This window comes from Manis javanica, chromosome 13 (assembly GCF_040802235.1).
Source record: "Manis javanica isolate MJ-LG chromosome 13, MJ_LKY, whole genome shotgun sequence".
NCBI classification, from domain to species: domain Eukaryota; kingdom Metazoa; phylum Chordata; class Mammalia; order Pholidota; family Manidae; genus Manis; species Manis javanica.
In genome coordinates, this window is record NC_133168.1 from 51047768 (window position 1) to 51073382 (window position 25615).

General features: G+C 40.0%; 1 protein-coding gene and 1 long non-coding RNA gene across 4 annotated transcripts in view; one reads left to right on the top strand and one right to left on the bottom strand.

The window, feature by feature from the left end:
- Positions 1-25615, top strand: part of AKAP7 (A-kinase anchoring protein 7) — a 251554-nt gene that overhangs the window by 188530 nt on the left and 37409 nt on the right. Inside the window, exon 7 of one of the 2 annotated variants that reach the window (XR_012124227.1) lies at positions 4697-4920. Coding sequence is in view for 1 of the 2 variants with exons in the window: in XM_073219624.1 (XP_073075725.1) it covers positions 4697-4728 (32 nt within the window). In the remaining variant the exon portion in view is untranslated. Of the gene's footprint in view, positions 1-4696; positions 5029-25615 lie in introns of those variants that run through there. The other variant, XM_073219624.1, reaches the window with a different exon arrangement.
- LOC118967570 (uncharacterized) overlaps positions 1-25615 on the bottom strand; it is a 71369-nt gene that overhangs the window by 22894 nt on the left and 22860 nt on the right. For both annotated transcript variants that reach the window (XR_012124228.1, XR_012124229.1), the window contains exon 4: positions 85-244. This is a non-coding gene — a long non-coding RNA (uncharacterized lncRNA). The remainder of the gene's footprint in view (positions 1-84; positions 245-25615) is intronic.

Here is a 25615-nt window from a genome sequence, read left to right on the forward strand (position 1 = left end):
CAGAGTCATTTTGAGTTGGGAGGGTACTATGTATATTAACTAGAGTAAACTCATTAATATGCTTATGCTTGAATAGGAACAAACCTGAATCTCATGGTAAATTAGGCAGCCTTTGCCCCAGTCTCTGAGATCCCCGGGGAAGTGAGGCTTGTGCAGAGAGAAGATAAGCAGGTGACTGCTGAAGAGTCAGAGGTTCCAGGGAGCCGTGTTCTCATCTCACCAAATTACCAAACTGCTATCAGACCTGTATTTGGAAAAAAACACCCTGTTACGCTATTCCAGAAACTGCATGTTATTCTTCTTTATGTGTTTACCAAATTTCCACTGAAAGCACTTACTGTGTCTTGTCTTTAAACACAGTCCAAGTTTTCATAACCATTACAGTGAACAATAATAAAAGGGTTACCAAAGTTGTTAACCTAGGTGCTCAAATCTCCAGATGTTGGGGGATGTTTACCAGCAAAGTTCCCTAATGAGCTGGACCACTTTGGTATAGGGTATGGGACTGTTAGAAAGGCTTTCTTGGAAATCAGTTCAAGGGTATCCTCTTTGTCAAAAAAGGTCTAAGATATTAAAGATTTATTTCTAATAATCCTGCCTTCTAAAGTATCCTGCCTTTTGAAAAGACAAATCCTGACAAATGTTGTCAGAAATTAAAATTGAGTGCAGAGCAAGGCAATTTGAGAGGCTAGCTTTCTGCCTACAAGACACACTTTAGGACATAGGAGTGTAGCTTTAATGCAACGGACACACTAGGTCAACAGGTGAACATGCTTTGAGCTTTAGAATTCACTCTTTCCCCAACATGCTAATTGCAAGTACTCTGCATACTTATATTCCCATTTAAACCGTTTGCACTGGAGAAAGGAGGCCACAGCATAATGACTTTCCCAAACTCCTCTGATTTCCTTGGGGAAATTTCTAACAAGTGCCGTTTAGCTTCCATTTTCACTCTTCCCACTTGCTTTCTCTATAACCCGAGACAGAAAAGCATCAGGCAACTATTAAAATAAGTAATTGCCCAACAGTTCGGGGTACAGTTTAATCTCATCTAAAAGAAAACACACTCAGACACTTGTTTGCAGACAGGCCATCTCAACTTTTATCACTTCTCTCAGGTCCTGCTGTTACCTAATCCTGGGACAAATAACTATATTTCCAACACTCCAGGGTATAAACTCATTATATAAAATTCTGTTCAGAGAAAGATTCAGGAGTCTGGGCTGCCTGTGTCTCCTCTGAAGTATTTCTTCTATGACTACCCTAAGAAGACTGTAATATTGAAAAGGTCTGAGACCTATACTTTCCAAATCATGTTACTTCAGATCCTGCAACGTCATGGCTCTGAAATAATGAGGCTCAGGGTAGGAGTACCTTTCTGAATAGAAGTATCCTGCCTTTTGAAAAGCTCTTAACCAAACCTAATTTGATTTTTCTACATGTTCCCTGTGTTCCTTTCATTTCTCAGAAACCAATTTCAGAAGTAAACAGCTATCTGTCAGGTTCACTAGATTAAACCAGTAATATAATTGTATAATTCTTCACTATTTTCCAGTTGCTCTTACTCTGGGGCCTCGGATGGCTGAAGGAGCACATTTACTCATGACATTAACTTATTGATCTAAATCCCAGGCAATTAGTTTCCAAATAAATTGACATTTATGTTGTCTTAATGTGGTACTGCAAATGTAAGGTTAATATGTGTCATGGAAATAAGTATTTTAAGCAGAAGGGTTAATTTTCAATTACCTTTCTTCTTAGGCTGTTTTATTCTATCTCAGATTATTGCAGACTCTGTAGAAAACTCTTTTCAGGTTTAAATTAAATATTTTCTATTTCTATGATGATTTCGAATTCTGGTCAGAAATACCAAATGATAAAATGCATAGATTTTAGGGCTTCTTTGGCATCAGTGTGAATATGAAGACCAATAGATAGATATATCTTTCATACCAGTTCAAAACAACCACTAAGCTGTGAAATGTATACTATTAACTATAAACTAAGGTTTGAAAAAGCTATTAAAATTGTTAGGTGGATTGCACAGCTGAATACCTGCAGTAACGATAGTACTGTGTGCCAGGAATTGAGATAAACTGTATGCATTCTCCCATGTAATCTTCATAGAGCATGTGAGGTAGATGCTACAGATAAGGAAACTGAAGTTCAGAGGTTAAGGAATTTACCTAAATCACAACTAGGAAGGAGCAGATTTAAGGTTTGAACCCACGATTTTGGTTCCAGTGCCTTATATTCCCAGAATTTAATCTCCTTAGCCAGATTTAGAATAATAAATACATAACTGTAGTCATACCTTTCCTTAAGATACACCAGATCTCATTCTTTGGTTTACAAAATTTTCTGATATCCTAATATAAAATTTTTTATATATGAATGAACATGTATGGTGATTTTTAGCATCAAGGAAATGGTTTGATAGATGGTATGAGTACTCCACTTGATATCCATAACTTTTTTAAAGAAGTTCATATATTTGTCTTTGTAATATACCTAAATTCTAATTTGTGCTTGTAAAAACATGATTAGAAACTGAAACTGCCCTTGTGTCTACTGACCATCTAATTATTTTCTTATTCCTACGGTTTCCACCCAGATGGTGTAAATTTCTTTGTCTTATGCCTGCCTCCTTCCTGGGTAATTTCATGCAAAGGACGAGGAATTTTTCATGTGTCTTTGAAACAGAATCTAATTCAAGGTTCCTCTGACCTGGATGGTTTATTTAGTGCATGACACATCTAACTCCTTGAAGAAACATGCTCTCTGTGTAGCATGTCTCCTGAATTTGTCGTTGGCAGAAATTGGCAACGATCACATGAATTTCTTACTCCTTTTGTTTCTTCCCATTGCGCTATTCCATTCTGGGTAGGTATATATCCTCTTTGGGTTTTAAAGGTTGATGGCTCTGTTGTTTAGTTTGATTTATCAGCAGCCATTTGGAGTCTGAATGGTCTAATTTATGATGAATTGGGGCTCTAATTACTTAACAGGATGACACCAGATTCCAAATGTATGTGCTCTTATTCCAAATTCCGGTCCAGAAAGAGAATTTAATGTTCAGATGGATAAAATTTCCTCAGCCAATATTCAGTATATAACAGTATTCTTTAGCTGCCCTGAAGTTCTTTGGATTTGTACATACTTGATTTTGCTTTCAAGTTTCCCATCAAGACCTGTTCTCATGGTGCTGAATCAAGTAACCATTGAGGAAATTCAAAAGATAACCCTTTGACTTTTTATTTTACTTTATACTATTATCTTGCAATGAAGTATGTTTAAAAGAAAAGCTAATATAAAGAAGAAAACCCACAGGGCATATATCAGAATTGAATCTCATGTTCTGTGCTACTTCCCCAAGGCCAGTTTTCAACCTATACTATTTTCACAATAAAGCAGATTTTACATAACATCTGTCGCTATGGTCACAATAGGACAATGATAGCTGGAAAAGCTAATAATGTTTTTCCAACTTGCTTTCTGGAATGTGTAACAGATGTGGAGGCAGCAGTAAAGCTGTTACTGAAGGGAGAGGTCAGTGAGCCCATCCAGCATCACCTCCTCCAAACCAAGAAGGAGAAGGGCCTTTGCCAAGCACTCCTCTCAAGTTCCTACTTAAGCGTCCTGTTGTTCGCTGCCTGATTTCTTACTGAATTTTACTGCCTGAATTCCTTGAGAAAAAAAATGCAAAAATAACCATAAACATTGCTACAAAGAACCTGATGGAAGAAAAGAATGAGGGATGGAGAGATTAAAGCATAAGTAGCAATGTCATGGCATCAAATGATCTGAGTTGAAGTACACCCCCGGAGGAGAAAAAGGTGCTGGGAATTGTATCAAGGTGGAAAATGGGGGAAGAGGAGAAGGCACAGGAGAGTGCCTTGTTGTCAGCTGTGTGGCAGCAAACACAGCTGTGTGATTAACAAGTATAAAGGCATTAGCTTCCTGTATAGTAATGTACATATGCCTCTGGCTGTATAGCATTATTGAGCACAGATAAAAATATGGAAGAACACAGGGATATGTGTAAGTGGCCAATGTGGGTTACCTTGGAGATGGGGGTGTATGTGGGGGAAGGTGGAGAGGGAGGCAGGGGGCAGCCAAGAAAAAATAAGATGAAGCATGTGAGTGATCACAGTTTTAATTGTTTCTAAGATTATAAACAGATACATAAAGAAATTAGCTCTCCTTCAGGCTTTTGAGGGGCTACTTAGCACAGACAACTCCTTGGCACTTGCGGCATGGTTGATATGGACCAGCAGACAGCATGCAGGCTGTTCCATGCTTTCCCGTTCTCAGTTCAAGGGCCTTGCCCCACGGTTTTCTTGTTAGTTTGTTTGCTTTTTGCAGAGGAGAGGGGGCATGGTGGCAGGGTGGGGAATAATTTTCTGGAAAGATATCGTACCCAGCATTACACCTAAGGGCAAAACAAAATCACTAAGTGGTTTGAGAAACTTATAAAAACTCTCTGTTTAAAAATATCTTACTTATGGGTGCCTAAAATTTTACCTATTGTGAGGCAAGGAAAAATAGATTTCAACTCATAGACAACTCCATTCCATTGGTTGTCAGCTACCTAGTGTGCCATTCTAATTATTTTACTGTTGTCTATCAAACCATCTCAGAACTTAGTGGCTTAAAACAACAATAAGCATTTAATTATGACTCTTGGTTTCTATAGGTCAGGGATTCAAAAGGAGTTCAGCTGGGTGATTCTGGATGAATGTCTCCCAGTGGAAGAATCAGACAGTAATTGGGGCAGCAGAGTTCTGGAGCAGCTGAGGAGGAACAGGGGAACATCTCTCTCAATGTGCATAGTCTTTCTGCAAAGCTTCCTCAGAGCATAATGGCCTCAGGATAATTGAATGGCTGAAGACTTAAAGGACATGTACTCCACCTCCAAGAGTGAGTATTTCAGCTAGGAAGGCAGAAGCTGCATCATCTTTTATGATTTTATCTTGCAAATTCAGCAGAGTTGCCTCTGCTATATTCTGTTGGCTACAAGTGAGCCACAAATCTGCTCAGACTGAAAAGCAGGGGAATTAGATTCCACTTCATGGGGGGGTGGGGGGGGCAAGGTTCTAGAAAGCATGTGGGAGGGGAGATAGAGTTGTGGCCAGGAGGTGATGAGCAACGGGGTCCTATGTCATGGATTTGTCCTCCCTGCATGATGCATTTTCTTCTCTCCAGCCCTTTTGTAAAATGAAAGGGTCCCATCTAATATTCCCATATTATTTTCTTCTTTGACAGAACAGATCAAGTCTGCATGCAAATTTTTTTTAATCCCCACAAAATCCAGCATTACTTAGAAAATGAAGCATAAGAAGAGCATAAGCGGAAGTGTATAGTAAGGGCTTAGGGGAAAAAATAGCCAAAGTCTGGCTCTGAAACATATCATAGGAATCTACAGTTGTAAAGGCTACAAAATGCAGAGAATATATTTCTTTGGGATGGGGATTATAATTGGGATAAACTTCTTAGAAAAAAGGATAAATAATAAAATTTGACTGAGTTTTTTTCTCACAGAAAATAAAAGCTTCAGTATGGCAAAAGAAAACAAAAACAAAAAGTCAGAAGACACACAATCAAATAAGCTGGGAAAAAAATATTTGCAATACACATAACAAAGGATTATATTTCAAAGAGCTTCTAGCAAATGTGCAAGCAAATTTTAAACAATCCAATAGAAAAATGGCCTAACGCGACTCAAGGAAGAGAAAGGGAAAATGTCCAATAAATATATGAACCTTTGTCCTCTGGGAAACAATGGAACAAAAATGAGCTATGATTTTTAACCTTTAGATTCCAAAATTAAAGATAATGTTAATATCAAGTAGTGACTATGGTATAAAAAATTCACAGACATTGTTGGTATGATTGTCAATTGATAAAATTTATTTTAATTTTTTTATTAAGGTATTTTATACAATCTTATGAAGGTTTCACATGAGCAACATTGAGGTTTCAACATTCACCCATATTAACAAGTCTCCCCCCACCACCCCATTGCAATCACTGTCCATCAACGTAGTAAGATGCTATAGAGTCATTACTTGTCTTCTCTGTGCTGTACTGCCTTCTCCATGACCTACCTATACTGTGATTACTAATTATAATGCCCCTTAATCCCTTTCTCCCTCCCTGCACACCTACCCTCCCCAACTCCTTCCCTTTGATAACCCCTAGTCCCTTAGAGTCTGTAAGTCTGCTTCTGTTTTGTGCCCTCAGTTTGCTTCGTTGTTACGCTCAGCAAATGAAGGAAATCATTTGGTACTTGTCTTTCTCTGCCTGGCTTATTTCACTGAGCATAATACCCTTTAGTTCATTGCCACAATTTGTACAAAAATAATCTGGCATTTTTATTAAAATTGAAAATGCATGTATCTAAACATGGCAATGTATACCTTTTGAGACTATATTAAACAGGAAACAATTATTTGCATACAAATGTATACCTTAAAGAATGTTTATTATAGCAATTTTCTTATTTACAAAAATTAGAAAGAAATTGAAGGTCTGTCAATAAGGTAGTGATTGAATTTTTTTAATTATGAAATTTTAGTCCAAGAATATTAGGTAGTTAAGTAAATTAATGAGGTATATCTCTATATATTGTCTTATATATCAATATATAATAAAGTAAAAAAGTTATAGAATAAGGGAGGAACAACCTAAGACAGGCACAGTCGCAGGGGGGCCATCAGGTGAGAATTTGGGGATCAACAGAGGTGAGGCTCAGAACCTCACCCCCCCTGCTTTGAGAGAAATCTTCTGCATCCGTGGATGTCTTGCTGCCCTTGTCTAGCCTGGATTAATACTTAGTCCATAGGCACACACCTGATCATCTGATCATCTATATTTGCCTTCTTACAGCACTAAACTATGTTTTCTACCTTTATCTTGCATCTACCTACCACTTCAGCACTTTATTAAAAATAAAAATAATAATAATAATAGGAGAAATGTGGGATCAACATATAAATCAAGTACAAAAATCAAATGAATATTCATATTTAACCTGATGGTTTATAGGTCATATTGCATGATCAAAACCGAAAGTTTCTGTGATGAATGCCCTTGTACTGTTCACCATGTAAGAATTTATTCACTCTGTAAGAATTCGTTCACCATGTAAGAACTTGTTCGTTATGCTTCAGAAGATTGGAGACTGACGAGAATTAGGCTTGAGATGGATTAATGATTGTACATTGAGCATTGACCCCCCTATACTGAATTTTATTGTTGTTAACAACCATTTGATCAATAAATATGAGAGATGCCCTCTCAAAAAAAAAAAAAAAAAAAGTTATAGAATAATATGCATATATACATACTATAGTTTATAATACATATAGTATAAAAAAATGATAAATATTTGTGAATATGGTCATTTAAAAAAGGAGGTATAGTGGGATTCATTTGAACTTGTTAGTAGATTAACCAAGGGTTGTTAATGCCCATTTGGGGCAAGAGGGGAAGGGAACCAATTTTACTTTATAAACATCTTTATCTTTGGAAATATATCTGCAAGCGTGTATTGCTATTTGATCCAAAACTAAAGAAAATGAATGGCCATTACATGTATTGGCTAGCGTAGCTCCTGGTTCAAATAAATATCTGTTGTATGAAAAATGAATATCTTGGATCCATCCTCTCACTTGTGTAAGTCTCTGTTCCCTGTTTAAAGGGAGTCTGAGATTTCTACAGTTAAATCATCCTTTCTTTTAATCAGCGGGATAATACTGTTTGCTCTTCCCATGAGGAAGGTTACTCCAGTAAATGGTTTCTGTTTTGATAAGACAGGCCTGCATAAAATCATCAAAAAAATTCTAGTAAAAGAAAACACACAAAACAAATGTAAATGGCTTCATTATTTCTTTATTTAGTTGGAGGATCAGAGATTTGAGTACAGATTTTCCAACTTGATCCAGTTCTCTGCCCAAATTGACTAGGAAGGTCTCATTTCATGCAATTATAGATTTTTATTGCTTTTCATTACAGGATTTTTTTTTAAGGAATAGATCATTCTTGAGAAATATTAATTTTCTGTCATGATTAAAAAACTATAGCACCTCATCCTTTTGAAACTTGAATTTGAACAAAATCCAAGAACATGTACAAATTCAATTCTATTTTGGAGGAGTTTGGTTACAGATCCATCAATACTTACCATGTACCCAGGAAGTCTATATTTCTACTCATTGTGTTATTTTTATTTCTAAAATGGAGGCAGAAACATCTCAGGTGGCTTTAATGACAGGAAATAAGATAAAATGCAAGGACTTTTGTGTAGATAGAGAATTTTTCCAGGGGAGGGGGCCTCCATCTAGAGGGCCTTCTCACGTGCCAGAATGAGGAGGCACTGAGCCACCCCACGACAGTGACAGGCAGCCTGTAGGGGGCTCAGAGCCAAGGGGCAGACTGCGAACTGCACATTTTTCCTTGGGGACATATATTTTTCAGAGATCAGGACTCAGAGGGAACTACTCTAATTGTGTGTAATTAGGGAGTGAGAGAGAGCGCAGAAATCCAACTGATGCAGTCTTTCAGTCTGTAAGATCCAGACTTTGCACAATTACAGAAAGCCTGAAAATATTGTCAGATAAGGAGGAAATGACCTTTCCAGTGAGACCAGTCTAAACCTGAAGCAGCACACAATGCAGGTGCCAGACAAGGGGAAAAATAAGAAACCTACGTCAGACCAAGGAAAAGATAATTCCTTTAACCACATATGACCAATGAATGATTTTAGTGATTCCCAATGAGGAGAGATTGGAAGTTAATAGAAAAACCACAGGAGATTCAATTTGTAGTTTCAATATATTAGCATATGTATTCATGCTTAAGTTGCTTTTAAAATAAGCTTTATGTAATTTTCATTTTTGTGTGTGTGGAATCGTGCATTTGTATCTTCCTCCTTGGGAGCAGATCAAATGGAGGTTGTCTCAGTCGAGAGAGTTCTGCAGATACTGAACCCCTTCCGGAAGAATCACAGAATCACATTGGTGCTAAACGGGCTGTGGGCCTCATCCAACCTGATGTTGCCCCGTGTTCCTCTCATATGCGGTTACCATGGGGCTCCCTTACCCCTTCTTGACCAGGATGCGTTGGTCAGAGAAAGTAGGGAAGTGATAAAGTCACAGGCCAATATTATCTAGATCACCTGACAACAAAATATGTCATAAAGTTCTATTCGAATCTTCATTTATACATTCTCTAAGGTAAGGTTTTAAGGACTCATTGTTAATTACCGGTTTGGATTCAATAGTAGGAACGCAATGGGGCCCGAAAACAGGCTTTTATATATGGACCCCAGGTGAAGCTGATATAGGTGGTCTAGAGCCCACATTTTGAGAAACACTGCTTTCAGGGGACTCTGGTTCCTGAGCTAAGCAATTTGCAGATTTATTAGAGAGGAAACGATTGAACTTTTGTGGCAGATATTTCCAGTCTCTGTATGTAAAAATGAGCTGAGGTACAGGTGTTGTCAATGAGCAGATTCTATTTTGGCTCAGTGGGCCTGTCACTCTTCAGGCTGCTGAAAGCATTTTCCACACCCTGTAGTGATTTCCTTCCTGGAGATGCCAAATCAGATTGCTATAAATACGGAAAGGGAAAAGGAGCATTTTTCATGCAGATTAAAAATAATACCCAAGTTCAGCCTCTCCACCAAACCAAGTAAATCAATGAAAATGAAAACTAAAATAAAAAGAAAAGGGTACTACGATATAGTAAAAAGAGGCTCTGGGAATAGTGAAAATGTCAGTAGAATGTTCTGTACAAAAAGGAGGGTCAGCGTCTGGGCACAGTGGGAAAGTGAAGGTCCACAGGACCCCATTCTCTCGGAAGGCGGCTTCCTGTTTTAGCCACTTGAGTTAACACCACATATATAAATACTAGTGTGTGAATCTCTGAGCATACATTTAACAATAGAAAAAAATTTATTTAGTGTGCTTGCAGAGACAAGAAACCCAAATTCCCCTGAAGGGACTATGAAAGGAACCAAGGTAGACTATCTTATGGAGATCTAAATCTCTAACAGGGATGTTTTTAAATTGGCATGTCCGCAAAAGAAGGTAATTCAAAGCTGATTTAAAGTTCTTCTTCCACCTCCTTCTAATATCATTATTGGTAAGGCCAGCTCTTGATGGTTATTGTAACTGTGACCTGTCTTAGTGAAATCAAACAGATGACCTAAACTTCAGCTCTAATGATTTATTAATTATTTGTCTCTGTATTCATTCACACTGTATTTTCTCTATTTCCTTTTTTTTTTATTTTTTTATTTTTTTTTATTTTTTTTTACTAGCAAAAATGGGTTTATTTAGGAAATAGCAGAGAACTTTGCAAAACCATAGGCATGTCCAGGAAACAACAGAAAGGAACAATCTTTTATAGAATATAGGTTCAAGTTGGGAGGGCTGTTCTAAGCAAAACTTTATTGGAATAAATTGGAAGTCCCACATATCATTGCTTCTCATTATTTGAGTTGTGACAGTTGTTTTCTGGCTGAGCTGTGGAGGGCAGGAAGAAGGCAAAAGCCTTCCTTCTTCCTGCTGGGTAATAAAACAGCTAAAACAGTATGGCGTCAATCTCTTGTGATGGGGTCTGAGATTTATGAGGAGTGGTGGGTGTGAGCTTCCCCTGCAGGCCTCCCAAAGCCATGTCAGTGAGGTTTCCCTTTATTAATGTCCACAATCTTGTCTATCATATAATTAGCACTCAATATGTATTTGCTCAATAAATGGACCTTAGAATAGAAAAAAGGCAGTTTCATTTTCTTGTAGGATTGTAGATTGGTTTAAAGTTATATGAACAGCAATCCATCCATAACAAAATTACAAGTACATTTAATCTCTGACTTGTTCAGGGGAGAGGTCAGTTCTGAGATGCAGGAAAGTCAGAGTACAAGGTGAGGAAGGAATTTATTAAAGCGAGAGTGTCAGGAAATGACAGATTAGAATAGTAAAGGAAGTGCATTAAACTGCTACTCAGAATGGGGCACATCCCCTGCTAACTTCTTAAGCCAGTGTCACCTGGTGTCCAGTGTCTGTTTGGATCTGTACTGCGTGAGAACTGAGTCCCTACCACCCCAGGATTTGGGGGAGCCTCAGAGCACTGGATGGAGTGAGATTATGTTCTGTGAACTTCCTAGAGACAAAGAAAGGAGACTTTCAGGCAGGCTACTAAAGAGCATGACTGTAAGCTGCATTTCTGTCTGGGACACCCAGGTGACCGTAATTTGCAGGCATTGATCTAAGCCCTCAGCGGCCCCTCCTTACTTATCTGAAATAGGACAGAGGGAGTGAAGCTTTGAGCTTAAATTTGGAGAATTAGAATGACAAGAAAAGTAACATAGACTCCACTGTAGAAGCACAGAGGAAAAACATTGTAAGTTGAGCAATGAGAATTTTTTTTTTTTTTTTTTTTTGAGAGGGCATCTCTCATATTTATTGATCAAATGGTTGTTAACAACAATAAAATTCAGTATAGGGGGGTCAATGCTCAATGTACAATCATTAATCCATCTCAAGCCTAATTCTCGTCAGTCTCCAATCTTCTGAAGCATAACGAACAAGTTCTTACATGGTGAACGAATTCTTACAGAGTGAATAAATTCTTACATGGTGAACAGTACAAGGGCAGTCATCACAGAAACTTTCGGTTTTGATCATGCAATATGACCTATAAACCATCAGGTCAAATATGAATATTCATTTGATTTTTGTACTTGATTTATATGTTGATCCCACATTTCTCCTATTATTATTATTATTTTTATTTTTAATAAAATGCTGAAGTGGTAGGTAGATGCAAGATAAAGGTAGAAAACATAGTTTAGTGCTGTAAGAAGGCAAATGTAGATGATCAGATGATCAGGTGTGTGCCTATGGACTAAGTATTAATCCAGGCTAGACAAGGGCAGCAAGACATCCACGGATGCAGAAGATTTCTCTCAAAGCAGGGGGGGTGAGGTTCTGAGCCTCACCTCTGTTGATCCCCAAATTCTCACCTGATGGCCCCCCTGCGACTGTGCCTGTCTTAGGTTGTTCCTCCCTTGAGGAATCTTACCCGTCTCTGGCTAACCAGTCATCTTCCGGGGCCATACAGGGAAATGTAAAGTTGGTAAGTGAGAGAGAAGCCATATTGTTTGCAAAGGTTAGCTTTTTACTTCTTTGCAGATTTATGCCCTGTGGCTTCTATGCCCAGCACTTGTCTCGAGGTATCTTTACCACCTGGAGGAATTATGATACTCGGTAAATTCGATATGAGGCACGAATTCTATTTAAAGTTTGTAATTAGGAAGGAAGAAGAAAAGCTATAGATGTAGCATATGAAGGAAACTTGGGAGGATTGATTATTTCTTTGACATATCTTCTTGTATAGTACCTTAAGTATGTATAGGTTTTAAACTACTAACTAATTTGCACACACATATTGACATAATAGGAATACGGTGACATAAACAAAGCAAATCTATAATTACCAGCCATCTCCAGTGAAGCCAAGAAAACCATTTAGGCACCCTAGGCATTTGTGAAAATTTATCTATGATATGATGGATATTTTCCAACTGTACTTGAACCATCAGACAAATTAAAGCAGCCCATTTCTGGGATCTGTTCACATCCCATATGTTCTTTTAACCATAGATAGTCTATAGTCATGAGATTTTGGGGTGCTACAACTTGCACCCCTCCCAACTCCTGGTTGAGTTCCAACAGTACAGATCCAGTCAAATTCGTTGTCTCACTGTATGCACATGCCAGCCTAGACATCTCCCTCCTCCTTCTCATGGCAAGTCCAGGAGATGGTGGGCTGGGTGCAGCCACAACCGCAGCATCGTCCGGATCCCTGTGGAGGCTTTTTGATGATCATCCCCCGGCACGAGTCCTCCAGAGAGTGCTGATGCCGGAAGCTCCTCCTCATATCGTATCTTAGTTCATTTTCTGGGTATCCAAGCTAGGCCTTGATCTTCTGCGTAGAAACAAACAGACCCTTTGCCCACACTTTGACATGCCCTCTATACCACTGTGCAGAACTCATTGGAGGTCAGCACACAGTAACTGCTTTTTTTTTTTTTTTTTTAATTAAGAGAAAGGAATATTATCAGAAAAGAGTACCTCCATAGCTGATCATCTGACACCCTTTAAGTGATCAACATTAAGGATATTTAAAGCATGCGTTGATCTTTGATTTACCAATAGTTTTATCCTGTTAAGGAGTAATCCCCCTTTTCTTTCTTTCTTTCTTTTTTTTTTTTTAAATTTTTAATCTACACTTACCTGAAGAATACTATGTTTACTATGCTCTCCCCTATATCAGGTCCCCCCTAACAACCACATTACGGTTACTGTCCATCAGCTTAGCAAAATGTTGTAGAGTCACTACTTGTCCTCTCTGTGTTGTGCAGCCCACCCTCCCCTTGCTCCCTCCCCCCCATGCATGCTAATCTTAATACCCCCCTTCTTCTTCCCCCCCCTTATCCCTCCCTGCCCACCCATCCTCCCCAGTTCCTTTCCCTTTGGTACCTGTTAGTCCATTTTTGGGTTCTGTAATTCTGCTGCTGTTTTGTTCCTTCAGTTTTTCCTTTGTTCCTATACTCCTCAGATGAGTGAAATCATTTGGTATTTCTCTTTCTCCGCTTGGCTTATTTCACTGAGCATAATACTCTCCAGCTCCATCCATGTTGCTGCAAATGGTTGGATTTTTCCACTTCTTATGGCTGAGTAGTATTCCATTGTGTATATGTACCACATCTTCTTTATCCATTCATCTACAGATGAACATTTAGGTTGCTTCCAATTCTTGGCTATTGTAAATAGTGCTGCGATAAACATAGGAGTGCATCTGTCTTTCTCAAACTTGATTGCTGCGTTCTTAGGGTAAATTCCTAGGAGTGGAATTCCTGGGTCAAATGGTAGGTCTGTTTTGAGCATTTTGATGCACCTCCATACTGCTTTCCACAATGGTTGAACTAATTTACATTCCCACCAGCAGTGTAGGAGGGTTCCCCTTTCTCCACAGCCTCGCCAACATTTGTTGTTGTTTGTCTTTTGGATGGCAGCTATCCTTACTGGTGTGAGGTGATACCTCATTGTAGTTTTAATTTGCATTTCTCTGATAATTAGCGATGTGGAGCATCTTTTCATGTGTCTCTTGGCCATCTGTATTTCTTTTTTGGAGAACTGTCTGTTCAGTTCCTCTGCCCATTTTTTAATTGGGTTATTTGTTTTTTGTTTGTTGAGGCGTGTGAGCTCTTTATATATTCTGGACGTCAAGCCTTTATCAGATCTGTCATTTTCAAATATATTCTCCCATACTGTAGGGTTCCTTTTTGTTCTATTGATGGTGTCTTTCGCTGTACAGAAGCTTTTCAGCTTAATGTAGTCCCACTTGCTCATTTTTGCTGTTGTTTTCCTTGCCCGGGGAGATATGTTCAAGAAGAGATCACTCATGTTTATGTCTAAGAGGTTTTTGCCTATGTTTTTTTCCAAGAGTTTAATGGTTTCGTGACTTACATTCAGGTCTTTGATCCATTTTGAGTTTACCTTTGTATATGGGGTTAGACAATGGTCCAGTTTCATTCTCCTACATGTAGCTGTCCAGTTTTGCCAGCACCATCTGTTGAAGAGACTGTCATTTTGCCATTGTATGTCCATGGCTCCTTTATCAAATATTAATTGACCATATATGTTTGGGTTAATTTCTGGGGTCTCTAATCTGTTCCACTGGTCTGTGGCTCTGTTCTTGTGCCAGTACCAAATTGTCTTGATTACTATGGCTTTGTAGTAGAGCTTGAAGTTGGGGAGTGAGATCCCCCCTACTTTATTCTTCTTTTTCAGGATTGCTTTGGCTATTCGGGGTCTTTGGTGTTTCCATATGAATTTTTGAATTATTTGTTCCAATTCATTGAAGAATGTTGCTGGTAATTTGAGAGGGATTGCATCAAATTTGTATATTGCTTTCGGCAGGATGGCCATTTTGACGATATTAATTCTTCCTAGCCATGAGCATGGGATGAGTTTCCATTTATTAGTGTCCCCTTTAATTTCTCTTAAGAGTGACTTGTAGTTTTCAGAGTATAAGTCTTTCACTTCCTTGGTTAGGTTTATTCCTAGGTATTTTATTCTTTTTGATGCAATGGTGAATGGAATTGTTTTCCTGATTTCTCTTTCTATTGATTCGTTGTTAGTGTATAGGAAAGCTACAGATTTCTGTGTGTTGATTTTGTATCCTGCAACTTTGCTGTATTCCGATATCAGTTCTAGTAGTTTTGGAGTGGAGTCTTTAGGGTTTTTTATGTACAGTATCATATCATCTGCAAATAGTGACAGTTTAACTTCTTCTTTACCAATCTGGATTCCTTGTATTTCTTTGTTTTGTCTGATTGCCGTGGCTAGGACCTCCAGTACTATGTTAAATAACAGTGGGGAGAGTGGGCATCCCTGTCTGGTTCCCGATCTCAGTGGAAATGCTTTCAGCTTCTCGCTGTTCAGTATAATGCTGGCTGTGGGTTTATCATATATGGCCTTTATTATGTTGAGGTACTTGCCCTCTATTCCCATTTTGCTGAGAGTTTTTATCATGAATGGATGTTGAATTTTGTCAAATGCTTTTTCAGCATCTATGGAGATGATCATGTGGTTTTTGTCTTTCTTTTTGTTGATGTGGTGGATGATGTTGATGGATTTTCGAATGTTGTACCATCCTTGCATCCCTGGGATGAACCCCACTTGGTCATGGTGTATGATCCTTTTGATATACTGTTGAATTCTGTTTGCTAATATTTTATTGAGTATTTTTGCATCTACGTTCATCAGGGATATTGGTCTGTAATTTTCTTTTTTGGTGGGGTCTTTGCCTGGTTTTGGTATTAGGGTGATGTTGGCTTCATAGAATGAGTTTGGGAGTATTCCCTCTTCTTCTATTTTGTGGAACACTTTAAGGAGAATGGGTATTATGTCTTCTCTGTGTGTCTGATAAAATTCCGAGGTAAATCCGTCCGGCCCCGGGGTTTTGTTCTTGGGTAGTTTTTTGATTACTGTTTCAATTTCTTTGCTTGTAATTGGTTTGTTTAACTTTTGTGTTTCTTCCTTGGTCAGTCTTGGGAGGTTGTATTTTTCTAGGAAGTTGTCCATTTCTTCTAGGTTTTCCAGCTTGTTGGCATATAGGTTTTCATAGTAGTCTTTAATAATTCTTTGTATTTCTGTGGAGTCTGTCGTGATTTTTCCATTCTCATTTCTGATTATGTTGATTTGTGTTGACTCTCTTTTTCTCTTAATAAGTTGGGCTAGAGGCTTATCTATTTTGTTTATTTTCTCAAAGAACCAGCTCTTGGTTTCGTTGATTTTTGCTATTGTTTTATTCTTCTCAATTTTGTTTATTTCTTCTCTGATCTTTATTATGTCCCTCCTTCTGCTGACTTTAGGCCTCATTTGTTCTTCTTTTTCCAGTTTTAATAATTGTGATGTTAGACTATTCATTTGGGATTGTTCTTCCTTCTTCAAGTGTGCCTGGATTGCTATATACTTTCCTCTTAAGACTGCTTTCGCTGCATCCCACAGAAGTTGGGGCTTAGTGTTGTTGTTGTCATTTGTTTCTATATATTCCTTGATCTCTATTTTGATTTGTTCGTTGATCCATTGATTATTTAGTAGCATGTTGTTAAGCCTCCATGTGTTTGTGAGCCTTTTTGTTTTCTTTGTAGAATTTATTTCTACTTTCATACCTTTGTGGTCTGAAAAATTGGTTGGTAGAATTTCAATATTGTGGAATTTACTGAGGCTCTTTTTGTGAGCTAGTATGTGGTCTATTTTAGAGAATGTTCCATGTGCACTTGAGAAGAATGTATATCCTGTTGCTTTTGGATGTAAAGTTCTATAGATGTCTATTAGGTCCATCTGTTCTAGTGTGTTGTTCAGTGCCTGTGTGTCTTTACTTATTTTCTGCCCGGTGGATCTATCCTTTGGGGTGAGTGGTGTGTTGAAGTCTCCTACAATGAATGCATTGCAGTCTATTTCCCTCTTTAGTTCTGTTAGTATTTGCTTCACATATGCTGGTGCTCCTGTATTGGGTGCATATATATTTAGAATGGTTATATCCTCTTGTTGGACTAAGCCCTTTATCATTATGTAGTGGCCTTCTTTATCTCTTGTTACTTTCTTTGTTTTGAAGTCTATTTTGTCTGATATTAGTACTGCAACCCCTGCTTTCTTCTCACTGTTGTTTGCCTGAAATATGTTTTTCCATCCCTTGACTTTTAGTCTATGCTTATCTTTGGGTTTAAGGTGAGTTTCTTGTAAGCAGCATATAGATGGGTCTTGCTTTTTTATCCATTCTATTACTCTATGTCTTTTGATTGGTGCATTAAGTCCATTTACATTTAGGGTGACTATTGAAAGATATGTACTTATTGCCATTGCAGGCTTTAGATTCGTGGTTACCAAAGGTTCAAGGTTAGCTTCTTTAGTATCTTACTGCCTAACTTAGCTCGCTTATTGAGCTGTTATATACACTGTCTGGAGAGTCTTTTCTTCTCTCCCTTCTTATTCCTCCTCCTCCCTTCTTCATATGTTGTGTGTTTTGTTCTGTGCTCTTTTTAGGGGTGCTCCCATCTAGAGCAGTCCCTGTAGGATGCCCTGTAGAGGTGGTTTGTGGGAAGCAAATTCCCTCAGCTTTTGCTTGTCTGGGAATTGTTTGATCCCACCATCATATTTAAATGATAGTCGTGCTGGATACAGTATCCTTGGTTCAAGGCCCTTCTGTTTCATTGCATTAAGTATATCATGCCATTCTCTTCTGGCCTGTAGGGTTTCTGTTGAGAAGTCTGATGTTAGCCTGATTGGTTTTCCTTTATAGGTGACCTTTTTCTCTCTAGCTGCCTTTAAAACTCTTTCCTTGTCCTTGATCCTTGCCATTTTAATTATTATGTGTCTTGGTGTTGTCCTCCTTGGATCCTTTCTGTTGGGGGTTCTGTATAATTCCATGGTCTGTTCGATTATTTCCTCCCCCAGTTTGGGGAAGTTTTCAGCAATTATTTCTTCAAAGACACTTTCTATCCCTTTTCCTCTTTCTTCCTCTTCTGGTATCCCTATAATACGAATGTTTTTCCTTTTGTATTGGTCACATATTTCTCTTAGTGTTGTTTCATTCCTGGAGATCCTTTTATCTCTCTCTATGTCAGCTTCTATACGTTCCTGTTCTCTGGCTTCTATTCCTTCAACGGCCTCTTGCATCTTGTCCATTCTGCTTATAAATCCTTCCAGGGATTGTTTCACTTCTGTGATCTCTTTCCTGACATCTGTGATCTCCTTCCGGACTTCATCCCACTGCTCTTGCATTTTTCTCTGCATCTCATCCCACTGCTCTTGCATTTTTCTCTGCATCTCATCCCATTGCTCTTGCATTTTTTTCTGCATCTCTGTCAGCATGTTCATGATTTTTATTTTGAATTCTTTTTCAGGAGGACTAGTTAGGTCTGTCTCCTTCTCAGGTGTTGTCTCTGTGATCTTTGTCTGCCTGTAGTTTTGCCTTTTCATGGTGATAGAGATAGTCTGCAGAGCTGGTACAAGTGACCGCTGGAAGAGCTTCCCTTCTTGTTGGTTTGTAGCCTTTTCCTGGGAGAATAGCGACCTCTAGTGGCTTGTGCTGGGCAGCTGTGCGCAGACAGGGCTTCTGCTTCCTGCCCAGTTGCTTTGGGGTTTATCTCCACTGTTGCTGTGGGCTTGGCCTGGCTGGGGCTGTTCCTCCAAAATGGTGGAGCCCCGTTAGAGGGGGAGCAGCCAGGAGGCTATTTATCTCCGTAAGGGGCCTCTGTGCTCCCTGCTGCCCAGGGGGTTAGAGTGCCCAGAGATCCCCAGATTCCCTGCTTCTGGTCTAAGTGACCTGTCCTGCCCCTTTAAGATTTCCAAAAAGCACTCTCCAAACCAAAACAACAACAGCAACAATGAGAGAGGGAACAGAAAGGAAAAAAAAAGAAAAAACACGCGATTTTTTTTTTTTTTTTTCCTCAGGTGCCGGTCCCAGGCACCCGCGCACTGGTCCTGCTGCCCTGTCTCCCTAGCACCAGGGTCCCTGTCCTTTCAAGGCTTCCAAAAAGCACCCACCCACCGGTCCCGCAGGGAAGGAACGCTCAATATTCTTGGTCCTCAGGCACTGGTCCCACGCACCCGCTCACCAGTCCCGCCGCCCTGCCTCCCTAGCACCGGGGTCCCTGTCCCTTCAAGGCTTCCAAAAAGCACTTGGCAAAAAGAGAGAAAAAAAAAGGGGAAAAACGCGCGATTTCTTCCGTCCTCAGGTGCTGGTCTCAGGCACCCACCCACCGGTCCCACAGGGAAAAATGCGGGATATTCTTTGTCCTCAGGTGCCGGTCCCAGGCACCCGCTCACCAGTCCCGCCGCCCTGCCTCCCTAGCACCGGGGTCCCTGTCCCTTTTAGGCTTCCAAAAAGCACTCGCAGAAAAGAGAAAAAAAAAGGGGAAAAACGCGCGATTTCCTCTGTCCTCAAGTGCCGGTCTCAGGCACCCGCCCACCGGTCCCGCAGGGAAAAACGGGGGATATTCTTTGTCCTCAGGCGCCGGTCCCAGCCACCCGCTCACCAGTCCCGCCACCGTGCCTCCCTAGCACTGGAGTCCCCGTCCCTTCAAGGCTTCCAAAGAGCGCTTGCCAAAAAGAGAGAGAAAAAAAAGGGGAAAAACGCGCGACCTCCTCCGTCCTCAGGCACCGGTCTCAGGCACCCGCCCCCAGGTCTCGCAGGGAGAAACGCGGGATATTCTTTGTCCTCCGGCGCCGTTCCCAGGCACCTCCTCACCGGTCCCGCCACCCCGCCTCCCCAGCAACGGGGGCCCGTCCCTCTAAGGCTTCCAAAAAGCGCTCGCCAAAAAAAAAAACTGCTCCGGTTTCTCTCCACCCGCCGGGAGCCGGGGGGAGGGGCGCTCGGGTCCCGCCGGTTTGGGGCTTGTATCTTACCCCCTTCACAAGGCGCTGGGTTCTTGCAGGTGTGGATGTGGTCTGGATGTTGTCCTGTGTCCTGTGGTCTCTATTTTAGGAAGATTTTTCTTTGTTATATTTTCATAGCTCTATGTGTTTTTGGGAGGAGATTTCCACTGCTCTACTCACGCCGCCATCTTGGCTCCCGCCTCTATTTACTTTTGAGGAGCAAGAGACAACTAAAATGAGGCCGGTGGGAGATAGGTGGTAAGATACAGAAAATTCTGGTTCCTGACTGTGAGGGCCCTAATGTGTGTATTTCCCTGTCCCCTGACTTCACACCTGCACTGAGGGAGCTCATTGTTAGTCACATACAGCAGACCTGTACTAACTATTGCCTGGAAGTCAACACATACTTTATCAGCATTAATATCCATCTTTCTCTAATCCATCTCAAAATAACCCATACGTTTAGAGTCAATTCTTCTGTTTGAGAGGGTTCATGAGTACCTCTCAACACATACTTTATCAGTATTAATAGGATTAATATCCATCTTTCTTTAATCCACCTCAACATAACCCATATGTTTAGAGTCAATTCTCCTGTTTGAGAGAGGATTCATGAGTACTTCAAGATAACACAGCAATCCCATGACACCCCTTATTCTGTGTTCATGTCGATAGACACAAGAGCATTCATTCTTTTTGCGAAAAAAAGCAAAAATCAAACAAAACCTGGGTTAAAAACAAAACAGATTCTACCAGTTAATGGGTTTCTGATCATTTTACATCACTTACTTTTTTTGAGGCTTCATTTCCTCACCTGTAAAATAAGAACAATATCTACTTTGATGTTCCTAAGGATCAAATGAAATAATCGGGGTTGCCAGATTTAGCAAATAAAAATAATGTCAACCTAAGCACTCCCCATGCAGTATTTGGGACATCCTTACACTAAAAAATTGCTTGCTATTTATTGGAATTAAAATTTCCCTGGTGCTCAGTATTTATTCTGGCATCCCTAGAAATAGTATATGATAATAGTAGCCATTTGTTTAGTGCCTTTTGTGTGCCAGGCACCACTAGGTACTTCAATTACATTGGCCATCACCCTAGCAGTAGCTTAAGGGAGCTATGACTAACTTCATTTTGCAACTAGAATGTGGAAGTTTTCCAAAATCAAATAGCCAGGAAATACCAGAGTCAAATTCAAAACCACTATATCATGCTGCTCCTTTAGCTGATAAAAGCACTGTGAAGGTGGAGGGCACCTGAAGTGTTTATTACTACAAATGGTCTCTGTTCATCGCTCCTGTCATGGGTCCAGCAAAAGGGACTGCAGAGAATAGTGGGAATAGGGAGATGAAGAGGTGACACCAAGTGTAGGAAGAAGCTGTATTTACTTCTCAACTTCCAGGATGATAGTCTCTTGCCAGGAAGTCTGTGTTTCTAGGGATATCAAGGCAAAGATGTAGGGGCTCTGAAACCCCACCACGGCGTGTGATGTAACACAGGGGATGATCTACTGCCAAGCCCATACCAGAGCAGTGATTTATTGACTAACTAGGTCTTACAATAAATTAGTTAAATAAGCAACCATATTCACATTTTTACCTTTTCAGTAACCTTTCAGATAACCAGAATATCCTAAATTATCAGTACTACTGCTTACTACAAATGACACCTAAACAAAGCTGCTCTCAGGGATTTTCTCTAACTCCTCCCCCCCCACCAACAACTTCCAATCTTGCAACTGGGTAACGACATTCAGCTTTATTACATGTACTTCCCATCTTTCAAGTACAGTCAGAACTTCATTCATTCATTCAACAAGTACTTATATAGCAGTTTTCAGACACTGTTCTAAGCATTTTACAAATATTAACTCATCTAAATCTCATGATCACCCATTAAGGTAGGTATTATTATTTTTCCCATTGAAATTTGGAATGGCACCCTGGTTTCCTGCTAGGATCTTGTGGTGATCAACACCGTCCCTTCCCCACAACAATGTCCTTGCCCCAATCCCTGGAATCTACAAATACGTATTGCATAGCAAAAGGTCTTTGTAAATGTAATTAAGGTTATAGACCTTAAAATTGTTTTTTTTTTTCCTGGATTTTTGAAGTGGGACCCATCTAATCATTGCAGCCCTTAAAAGCAAAGGACTTTATCTGAGTGGAGGCAGAGGAGATGTAGCAGATGGAGAAGTTATAGATGAGAAGCGTGTGGGACTTGATGTACTCTTGCTAGTCTGAAGATGGAGACCATAGCATCTTGAGGAGTACAGGCAGCCTTAAATCGCTGAAGGGGCTCCCAGCTGACAGCCGGGGAGAGCATGGGAAACTCAGCCCCGTAGCCATGAGGAACAGGATTGTAGCAACAACCCGAGTGAATCTGGAGACAGATTCTCCTTCCAGACAAGGGGGCTTCAGATGAATGTTTGAGCCAGCCTTCTGAGACCCAGCGCAGAGGAACAAGCTGAGTACATATGAACTGGTCAAAAGAAGGGTGGGATAATATATTTGTTTTGCTATAAGCCACTGAGTTTGTGATAATCTTTACAGCAGCAAAAGAAAACTAATATAGACTGTATCATTTTCAGATACCATTTTTTACATTTTACTATAATACCATATAGTCCTCAATTGACTGAAGTACTTAAGTAGAATATTTCACTTTGTAATGATTGTGCTAACCAACCAAGCATTCTTTACATTTTACAGTTGAAAAGGCTTAGTTTATGGTCCCCAAATAATAAATCCTTACCCACTTGTAGGTCTTGGTCCCTGCAGTCTTGATGTGCTTGGAAGGGGAATGAGACTCAGAGGAAATGGAAGAGGAAAGGTTCTTGAAACGTTGAGTCAGGAAAGAGTGGAATAAGGGAGTCAAGAGCACAGATTCTCAGCCTGAATCTGGGTTTAAACTCAGGCTCTATTCTCTATTAGCTGTGTGCCCTTGAGCAAGTTAATTAACATTTCTGTGTTTTGGTTTATCTTTAAAATGTGGTTGCCAACAAGAATAGTATGTAGGATTAATAGGGCTCTTTGAATCTGGCCTCTGGGAATATGCACGAATGATCTAGTGTTAGCTATTGTCATTAACCTTTACTGTAGAAGGCAAAGATGGAAGCACACCAAATTAAAACAAAAAAGCTTACGGTGACTTGTAATCAGAAAATGGAATTGAAACAACAGTGAGATACTTACTACTTTAAACCAATTATATGAGCACAAATGAGAAAGCTGGATGACACCAGTGCTGGGAGGATGTGAACCATGGGTACCACCCTCACCACTGCTGTTGGGGGGAGGTCTGTGCAGTCATTCCTCTGAGCAGCCAGCTACTGCTTGGCCAGGAACCTTAAGTTAGGGTAAATAAACATGCTCCCTCTGTCTTAGCTTGAGTTTGCCCAGAAGCAGACTGAAAGATACAGATTTGAAAGAAATGGTTTATTTTGGGAGATAAGCCCTGGGAGCTCTGGTAGGGGAGTGGAAAAGTGAGGTAGAGAAGGAAAGGTACTCAATAAAGGATATGTTTCCAAGCAAGTTACCACTGTGGTTTAATGGAGCTTAACTGGGGAATTCCAGGACCCAGTATAGAACCCAGAGAGCCTCACGGTTTGCCCACATGAAGGGTGAAAGACCTGTAACTCTCAGGCATCGGATGAGGGCTGTTGAGAAAGCCCACAAGCAGGAGATGCACACGCAGGTAACAGGCAGTTGAAGCCTGTGGAGTGGCGGGGAGGTCAAGGGGATGTGGGTATGGCACTGATAGTCTGCCATGCAGGATGGCCCAGGAATTCCGCTCCTGGGCATAAACCTAAAGGAATGATCATGAAATTCCATATGGGACGTGCATGAAGATGTTTTGCAGCATCATTTGTGGTGCCAGGGAGTTTAGGTAAGCTGAGTGACTATCTCTAGGAGAGCAAAAAATACCATGGGGGGGATGGGCATATGGAGTATTATGCAGTAGTTAAAAGTAACAGATTGGGCAATACATAGCTACATAGTGAATCTTAAGAATAACTGGGAGTGAGAAGAGAAAAGAGTGAGATCTGTAACACAGACACACACCCCAACGAAGATTTTGTAGTAACACATTTTATTGTAAAATATACACAAAGACATCAGAACAGTTTTCTACAGGGGAGCAGAGGAAAGGGAATTGGCTGTGAGAACAAGATACTAAATAAGTAAATAAATGATTTAAGTATTTTTTTTAACAACATGAAAGGGGAAACTTGTATGGATGGTTCATGATCATGTGCTATAAACTGAGGAGTATAATTCAACAACCATCCCTGATGTCAGGGAGACAAAATGTACCCCGGTAATTTCTGATCATTTCAGTTTCCCTAATCCAAAGTACTCATTTTTTCTTTTCCCAGACTTCTCTTTCCTCCATGGTAAGTCCGTTGCATGAGGAGGGGGACTACAGGGAAAGGGTAGCCGAGGCATTTGCTGGAGGGAAAAGGGGAGGGAATTCTCAAAGGGGCTGAGGTCAGGTTGGGGTGCAGGGTTTGCCAAGATCGCTTGAACTGAGGGCTGGAGTGCAAGTCCAGCTAAGTCTGAGGCATGCTGAAGGGCAGAAGAGGGTAATGCCAAGCTGAGGAGAGAGCCAGGAAGGAGAAACTGGACAGGGCAGGCCCAGACAGTGGGTGGGGCATAGCCACTGTGTTCACGCAGTGGTCATGCAGTGGCGCTCTAAGGCAGAGCCTGTTGGATGACACCTCAGATGCACCTTTTACATGGCTTATATCTGCCATTGCCAGGTAATGGGAAAGAGCTCTTCCTCTAATGAAGCTGTTAAGAGTATTAAAATCTACATAAAATACTAAATACAGTTTGAACATATTTATACTAAAGATGGTTTAGATTTTGATTTTAACATAGTCTGTACATGATGAGTGAGCTTGAGTTCCAAATGGTGAATAATTATTTCTTCACTTTGAGAAGCTATTTGTACTAGTCAAGAACAACAAACCTCACCTTTTGTGATTTCCAGCAATGCACAGTGCAAATGTTTAACAAATAAGTATTGTAGACTGTTCTGCACAGCATTCACAAGAAATTTGTGGATTTAAATTTAATTTAAAACCGTATTGAATTTGAGGTACCATTTCCAATATGGTTGTGCAGATAAAGATGAAAAAGTCATAATCTATAAATTTGATCTGGCTTAAGGCTATATTTTGCTGTTGTAAGTCAGAGAATGTCACAGAAAAAGACTAATTAAATTTTCAATAATGTGGGTATTTTTTAATATCAGACTTCCAGAAAAACTTTAGAAAAAGGGCTTTTGCTATAAGATAGCACCTAGAAAAAATTATTTGACTGTGGGCTTGGAAAAATTAATGGTATTTTCAGTTGATTCAGAGTCTTATCTTCTCCCACAGACTATTTAGCACCCTTGAGTTGTATTTATAAAGCATTCTGGCTGATCTACTTAGCTAGATGGATGGTTAGATTATTTCTGCCTTCTTAGCCATGTGATGGTGGACTCTGATCAATTGAAACGGTTCCTTGTGACAGAATGCCTTCTAATTGCCAGTGCAAAAAATCTTATTAAATGGCAAATTATAACATCTCTGAGCAGTTTCCCGCTGAAATAGTTTGTTTGTATTTTTCATAATAAACCTTTCCTTTGAAGCAGTTACTATTTCA